Source organism: Perca fluviatilis, chromosome 20 (genome assembly GCF_010015445.1).
Source record: "Perca fluviatilis chromosome 20, GENO_Pfluv_1.0, whole genome shotgun sequence".
Classification (NCBI taxonomy): Eukaryota; Metazoa; Chordata; class Actinopteri; order Perciformes; family Percidae; genus Perca; species Perca fluviatilis.
In genome coordinates this window covers 16025675-16033896 of record NC_053131.1, presented here as the reverse complement: position 1 = coordinate 16033896, position 8222 = coordinate 16025675, and the positions used below count along the sequence as shown (strand labels likewise).

Below are 8222 nucleotides of genomic sequence, written 5' to 3'. Positions count from 1 at the left end.
CGGTGTGCATGCGTAAATATGCTTTAAAATAAACTTCTTCTTCTTTTTCTTCTTTTTTAACCCTAAACCATGATTCGTGTAGTTTAATTCAGTCAGAGTTGTGTTTGATTGTACTCAGAGGAGCTGCAGCCGAAGTGTCCGCGCTAGTAAACCTTCCTCATTGTGCCTTCTCTGCTTTTTCTTTAGGACTCTTCACGGCGAAAAGGAATTGGGTGGGAGTTTGGAGCTGTGTTGGTTTGGCTTTTACCCCCAGTGTGGAGTTGAAGCCGTCCCTGTGCTTCGCATACACTCTGCATATCACAAGATTTGGTCTCTCCTCTCTCTTTTCTGGAGCTGCTGTAGGACTGGCTATGGCCACCGCTACTTCCGGGATCCGTCATTTCATTCGCCCACCGCTCAGCGCTGCGAACTGACTCTGTTTCTATAAGCAAGCTAGCAGCCAACCTGCCAACACTCGCTGACACTCACTCATCTCAGTCTCGCCAGATAGACGAAATACCTACGGGGGAAAGAAAGGAGAGATCTGAATCGCAGTCTCTTAATTTCTACTGCTTTTTTTTCTTCCTTTTTTTTTTTACAGTGATAATAAAACAAGATAGCGATCTGGAGGCATTAAAGGAGACGCGGACTTTCGGGATGAAAACGGACTAAAAAGATTCGTCCTTCTCTTGAACATCATCACCAACCGTCATTCATTCATTACCTTGACAACCTCTGGCTTTGATTGACAGCTGGAGTGGCAAAAAGCCATGAGACACGACAGTTTAGTTACATGCAGGTTGTTGATGGGCCGATTGTAACCTTCACTTTGGCGCATTTTTTTCTTTTTTTAAGAGGAAAGAGGGAAAACAAGAAAAATTGCAAAACTCCCTGATGCTACGATTTCAACTGAACCACACTGGCGAATAGGAGAAGTCGCAAAGTTGGTTGAAAAAGGAATCTTGCCTCTAAATCACTTTCTAAACGGGACTGGGATATTAAATATACGACAGATTCAGGAGTTTATTGGAGCGCAGCCTGATGGCGCAAAGGGTAGGTTTTAAATCTCCTACACTTACCTGTTCAAATCCACTGTAGGGAGGCACTCGTATCGATAACCTCTTGTCGGCTGGTGGCAAATTCACAAAGTATTCATATCAAAGCCGCTATATTTGACATTTTTGCAGCGCCCCTGCTCTTCAAGCAAAGTGACAGCCTCTGCTTTTACCGACAGCCTCCACGACAGTCGTGGCTCAGTTTCACAGGAGACTCCAAACTAATTCGCTCTTTTCACCCTCCAAACTCTCTTTCGAGGAGCACCTCAGTTATAATGTTTTTGGTAATGACAAACCGTTTCATCAGATAGAATATATGACACTTTTTTTCTGCCCTGGCTGCAGCGCATTTCCAAAGCTTATTAGGTCCTCATTTTGCGTGTATTCCAAATGAGACGGCATGCTTTTTGTACTTTTCACATTTGTTTAAAAAGTAACCGGGCAGCCCGATGACTTTTGCTCTGATTTTTGTTATTCCCAGTACGATGAGCTGGCCCACTACGGTGGGATGGACGGAGTCTCGGCGTCGATGTACGGGGACCCGCATGCTCCCCGGCCGCTTCCCCAGGTCCACCACCTGAACCACGGACCGCCGCTGCACGCCAGCCAGCACTACGGAGCCCACGCTCCGCATCCAAACGTTATGCCCACCAGCATGGGCTCTGCTGTCAACGACGTTTTAAAGAGGGATAAAGATCAAATTTACGGGTAAGGTTTGTATGAACCGAACAGGCGTGCAATTATTTCCCCCCTAAGTTCTCAGCTTTTCATTAAGTTAGTTTTATTGGAGTTCCTCTCCCACCACTAAATTCAAATAGTGTTTTGTGCGGGACTGACCGCAATTTTGGAGCTCTATTGTTGGTCAGGGGAGTCCTGTTGATGTGTAATTTTATACGCATTGTACAAGGCATCGTGAAGCCTGCAGTAAGTAAGAGTAAGCCTCGAGCTTCCAATACAAGCTATACAATAATATGGAAGCTCTCTGTGCACAGTCCAAGCTCTAAAGTCACAGACTGCATGGAAATATAATTTAAAAAAAAGTATTTTCAACATCACAACAATTGTTCCACGTTTTAAAGTCTGCTTTAATATCACAGCCTAATATTATTTGCCTATCCTTTAAAAACTCATTTAAACGTCCTCGTTGCTGCCTGCAAAAAACTTCTCAAATGTTTTGTAAAATATTGTTTACAGTAACACACACAGCGCGTTACAGCGCACCGTGTGTCTTTATAATTATACGTGCGTCACCTTATTTCCCAAACAATGAAATGTATGACATCAATGACATTTAGACGTTCTTACGGATTATTACAAAACTTAAAAAAAAAAAAAAAAAAGGTTTCCAGACATTGCTCACTTACACGCATACACAGAAAGTGCTATAATCCAGAGTGTATCATTATAATCTGGGATGTAGTGCAGAGTAAATCCTCTTCATCTCTTTAACTCACGTTTTCAGACGCTTACCTTTATTTATTTTTCATACTGATACAAATCTAAATGACACAATTAAAGAAACTATAAAGCCAGTTTTATGAAGTTAACTTAGTTTGTTCTAGAAATAGCATTTTATTCAGAAATTATAATGTATCTTTTAAAAATAATTGTGGTGACTGTTTGTCTCGTGATGTTGATTGAACAGTAGTTAGACTTAGCCTATTTTTAATCACCTCCGTCTCACTTTTAAAGCTATAGTAAACTCCTCGGTGCTCCAGTAGCCTACGTCTGTAGTGTAACTCTGCAAAAATATTTAATTTCAAGTTTTTTTGCAGACTATAATTTCTCTAAACCCCCACTAACTGCTGTAAAGTGTGTCAGTGTTGTTTTTTTGTTGTTGTTGGGTTTTGTCGACTTCTCAGCCGTTTCTAGTTTGCACTGCAAAAAATGTCAATTTCAACAAGTCGATTCGCAACATATTGACTCTAAAATCCTTAAATTCCCCCAAAACGAGGAGTAAAATATTCCAGATGCGTGTTCCAACTTAAAACAGCTTCTAAAAAAGAATCTAGAATCCAGATAGGATTGTTTTAGTTGTTGTCTGCCTTATTTTAAAACGCGGTCCTGTGTCTGGACAGAAGTGTGTAGAAACTACAGCATGATAAAAGTAAAATGATCCCGTCCAAATGTGTTATATTTATATAGATATATAGAATTTGTAGGGGCCGACAGATATGCAGGTTGATTGGACATTTTTTGCAGTGGGCATTGTGGAGCCGGTGTGCTGCTTGTACTCAGGCTGTGTTTCCCCTCTTGCAGTCACCCTTTATTCCCACTGCTCGCGCTGGTTTTTGAGAAGTGCGAGTTGGCGACGTGTACTCCGAGGGAGCCCGGCGTAGCAGGCGGCGATGTCTGCTCCTCAGACTCCTTCAATGAGGACATTGCAGTCTTTGCCAAACAGGTCAATTTCGAAATATTAAAAATAAATATGTTGGATGTTGTGGCTGCGTCAGGGTACATAGTTTAATGCCTGCTTTATATTTTCTTTTTTCTTTTTTGCAATAAAACTTTCTTTTGATATGATTAATAAATAGTGTGTGTTCTCTGCAGAATTTCCACTTAAAAACTCAAGCTCATTTATGAGAATTGTTTGTATTATAGGAATAGACAACACATTTCATGCCAAACTAACTTTGACATTTGGTGTATTATTTTAGGTCCGAGCAGAAAAACCTTTATTTTCATCAAATCCAGAGTTGGACAATTTGGTAAGCGCACACTTTGACCTCTCTTGTCTCTCAATAACTGCCGCTTCGGCGCGGTTCTACTCTGCTTTGTTTTGGTATACTCTGGAGTGTCCGCCTCGTCACACAGTAAACATGTGAACATATGATTTAAACTCCCGCACAGATGTCAGGTCAGTTTTGAAGTGAAGCTGTGTGACCACATTTGCCGCTGTCAGTGCTCAGTCTTCCCTTCTAACTGACCCAGCTGACCATTGCGTGATGACCAATTAGATTGTGAAATTCAGCTTCCTGTTAAGAGTTACAAAAATATATATATATATATATATATATATATTTGCTCTTGCTGACTGTAGTGCACTCCATAGAGTTATGACGGGCGGATTATCACATAATACTGTACAAGTGTAAAGAAATATGAATCCTGTAGATTTTGTGATGTGAACTGTGTTTATTTTGCCCTTTTTTCAGATGATACAAGCCATACAAGTATTACGGTTTCACCTCTTGGAATTAGAAAAGGTAAATATGATCATTCTTTATAAATTGAGATTTGACGCATGACGCCGTGCACCTGCACCAATGCAACTGATATTATTAAACGTACTTCAATGTTCAGTGCAGTGTAGGCTAGTTATTAGCAGATATAAAAAATTAAAAATAAATATATATATATATATAAACCAGCATTGGGAGAAAGTTTCCGGTTTATCATTTTCATAAAATATGCTATTTTATTTAGCCAACTATTTCTGTGACTATTGATAAAATATGCTGGAGCCTGTTTGCTCACGTTGCACGTTGTTATCGATCCGCAGATTTAGTTTCAACTGCTCATTATTCCACCAGCTGACGGCATGCTGTTTATTTTTTGTCGTTCAACTTGTTGCTCCAGTCCCAGGAGAATAATAAGCACTGCAACAATTTCACTATTGTTTCCTCGACGCCGATAATGCCCATTAATTGGAGTTATTCTTGGACTGGCTGAAGCCTTTCCCCATCCTGAAAAAAAGGTGTTTTCTTCCTTTTTTTTTCTATAGGTGCACGAGCTCTGCGACAATTTTTGCCACCGGTACATCAGTTGTTTGAAAGGAAAAATGCCAATAGATCTAGTTATTGACGAACGGGATGGCAGCTCAAAATCAGATCACGAAGAGCTCTCGGGATCGTCGACTAACCTCGCAGATCATGTAAGTAACAGAATTATATTCATAAGTAATGTGCTGTTTGGGTCCGTGTCTGCATGTTTATTGCTACTGATAGAGAACACTGGGCTTTTGTATTTTTTTTTTTCTTTTTTTTAAAACACAATGCATATGAATAATCGGCTTGGTTTAAGATAATCAGATTTGTTTGATGTGTCTCATAATGCCAACTTTTGGGCTACGTCGCCTGTGTTCAGTGTGTGACCCTGCTGTGCCATCAGTAAATAGAGCATGCTCTGTTCTGCAAGGAAAATGTGCCGATCGATGTTCTAAGGTCAAAAGCTAGATGTGATACAATAGACTGAGTTATTGTTTTAGTCTTTTGATTAGGGGCAGTCATGTGTGCATAATGCGTCCGTGCTTTCTTGTGTGCTCGAGGATGGATTGTGTGTGTGTGTGTGTGTGTGCGTGTGCGCGCGCGCGCGTATATTAGAGGGTGCGCTTGTGCAAATTGCTGTCGTACATTATGGAGAGTTGAGAGAAAAAAAAAAAACGTGAGGCAATTATCTGTTACGCAGGTTTAACGTTAAAGCAGGGTATCAGCGGTAAGCTTTAGCTTTAGGCCAATATTTAAAAAGAAAAGGGCTTTATATTTGGGGCTGTGGGAGCTGGATATGGCCTGTGCGTAAAGCTGTGGATTTTGCTGCAGAGGTGGAGAAAGTGGTAGCCTATTGAAATAGATCTCAGAGCTAAAGGCTTACCATCAATGTCAAGTTCACAAGGCATCTGATGGTTCGTCTGGAGGCCTTCCATTGCTGTTGATGTTAATGTGTTTAATTGTTTCGTATTGATTGCCGTGTGGTTTGCTCTGCAGTGGCTCTCTCCTCTGTTCCCCATTTTATGGCTGGAGGCTCCATAATGCTGAATTCAATTATATGCACCTGAAGTACAGTAGCTTTAAATTTGAAGATCGATTCCCTGGTTTAAATCGTGCATTTTCGGTGTAATAAACACAGGCTCTCCCCGCGATATGGATTGAGCTGACAGTATATTATTGAGTTGATATCGGGTGAATTATTGCTACTTGCATGTCTGTGATAAAGCTAATGTTTTGGTGGGGGTAAAAATGAGCGGGCTATTGCACGTATACGTGACTAGTTAATATCGGTGTAGCACAAGGCCAAGCCTATTAGGAATTAAAGCAGATTTAAGTGTTATGCAAAGGTCACTGCGCTACATCTGTTGGGTCTGGCTGTAGGCCTAATAGCAGTGCATTCCCTTTGAAAGCCCGTCGCGTTTACATGGCCACGCAGTGCACCGCACAAGGTGAATTAAAACATAGATAGACCGAAGATGCCGATGTTGGTTTGAGAAACGGTCAAAACGGCAATATTGTGGTCCTCCAACACAAGTGTAGAAATGAGGCATGCTGTTGTTTATATTGTAGAGATTAGATAAACTAGCCTGTTTAGTTTCATGGCAGATGGTTGATACTCAAGCCAATTTCCAATGGTGCCTCCAGTGCTCCCTGACACCAGCTTTGTCATCAGTCCACTTGTGAGAAATATTTTGATAATTAGAAAATTAGATATGCCAATAAAGCAAATCAGGAGCAGCAATAAACAAAGAAGGTTGCATGACAAGCCATTTATCTTGAAGTCATTTGGACTGACCACCTCATTAGGTGTTTAAGTTTTGAGGGATTTATTTCACTTCTGTGGCACCAGTGAACTTTTTACTATACCAAACTGCTGGGCTGAATTTGACAAAAGCAGAAGAGAGTTTTTACCCACCTTGTTAGCTTTTAGAGCTCTGTCTGTGCTGAGAGTGATTTTAATCATGGCTGAGTAGCTACATGTTATGGAAACATACACACGCTTATAGTTATTGTTTTCATAAATAAAATACAATGCCGTTCTACCGTGTGTGAGAGCATGTGTGCACCTCATAAGGGTTTAGTAGAAAATATTTGCAGAAAGTGAAACCATTGAGGTGGAAATGTGCACTGTGCCGTCATGATCTTTGTAGTAAATAGTTAACTTCTTCAGCAGTAATTTCCCTGTCTAATTGAAAGGGGTCCATCTTTTCATGCCTAAAATGTGTTTTGAATATTGGAAACAATGCCTAAAAATGCATTTGGCTGCAAGACTGTGCCGCTGGATGGAAAACAATTTCTGCCCTACTTTAAATTTTTTTTTTTAATTTAATTCGTTTGTATTTGGCTTTATTTTATTATTCATTTCTATCCTCGCTTCTCATTGAGGAGAGGGAGGCGGTTTGATAGTTAGATATGCTAATTTATTTAGTTAGAATCTCTCACGTCCATTTTTCTTTGCTTTGATATGCATTTTTAATATATAGCCCTGGGCTACATCTCATTTGGTGAAAGTTGGTTTTTCTGGAGATGATGAGGCTCTTCACTGAGAAGAAGGCGGCACATTGAGCTTGTTTGTATGTGTTTGTGTGTGTGTGTATGTGTGTGTGTGTGTTTCCTTCCTTTTTTTTTACCTCTTTCTGTTTCCCTCCTCTCCCCTCTTCATACCTGACAGCTGAGCATAATAAGCACAGTTTTATTTACACTTGAATGCAGCATTGTCTTAGAGATGATTGGATTATAGTATAGTGAGAGCTGGATGAGGCCTTGCTGACACTGTTGATTTCCCTTATTCGCTTGCGGTGACTATCTCAACCATGTAGCCCACCCAAGGCTTCCTAACTCATCACCCCTCCTCAGATCAACCCCATCCCAATTAAAAGAAAGGAAAAAAAGATGTATTACACATGAAGGGTGATGGGGAAGAGAGAAAAAAACAACACAGAGCGGTGTAGATTTGTAAACGGTTGATACAGTGTGTGCTTGTCAATGGTTTGCTCTCTTGTCTTTTAATTAATGAATACAATTTATGTCTCTTCTGTGCTACATCCAATTAGGGAGGCAAATAGAATTAACAGTGTCTGAATATTATCTGTTCTAATGAATTAGCCTTTGTGTCTTCTCGTGCTATTGTGCCGCTTCTCCAGGAAAGCTTGCATATTAGCAGAGGGCTTTTCAAATTCCTCCATGCATATGCATTAAGCTTTTGAAACTTTCTTTGGATTTTGGATTTCTGCATAGTTTCAGATTTGTTACCGAGAAAGTGTGTAGGATTTGCAGGTCCCGGCGCTTTGTTTTAGATAGCTGTCCTCAGGGAGTGATAGTGGTTCCCATAGAGGTTATGGCGTAGCTTATCTTGACCCTGCATGGCTGGAAAGGGGGGAAAAAAAGGGAAAAAAGCTTTCTGTTTACATTTGATTCTCTGGTACAGTCTCTGGGCGCTGTAGACCATTGGTCAAACATAGTGATGTCACAGGTTCAGTCA

General features: G+C 40.5%; 1 protein-coding gene across 7 annotated transcripts in view; it reads left to right on the top strand.

Moving 5' to 3' along the window:
• The first annotated feature begins 203 nt into the window (after positions 1-203).
• Positions 204-8222, top strand: part of meis2a (Meis homeobox 2a) — an 80915-nt gene continuing 72896 nt past the window's right edge. For 2 of the 7 annotated variants that reach the window (XM_039785880.1, XM_039785876.1), the window contains exons 1-6: positions 205-1032; positions 1516-1742; positions 3294-3435; positions 3692-3742; positions 4190-4240; positions 4759-4908. In XM_039785880.1, coding sequence (XP_039641814.1) covers positions 1021-1032; positions 1516-1742; positions 3294-3435; positions 3692-3742; positions 4190-4240; positions 4759-4908 — 633 coding nt within the window. In that variant the 5' untranslated portion in view covers positions 205-1020. Of the gene's footprint in view, positions 1033-1072; positions 1319-1515; positions 1743-3293; positions 3436-3691; positions 3743-4189; positions 4241-4758; positions 4909-8222 lie in introns of those variants that run through there. The other 5 variants (XM_039785879.1, XM_039785874.1, XM_039785877.1 and 2 more) reach the window with 5 other exon arrangements.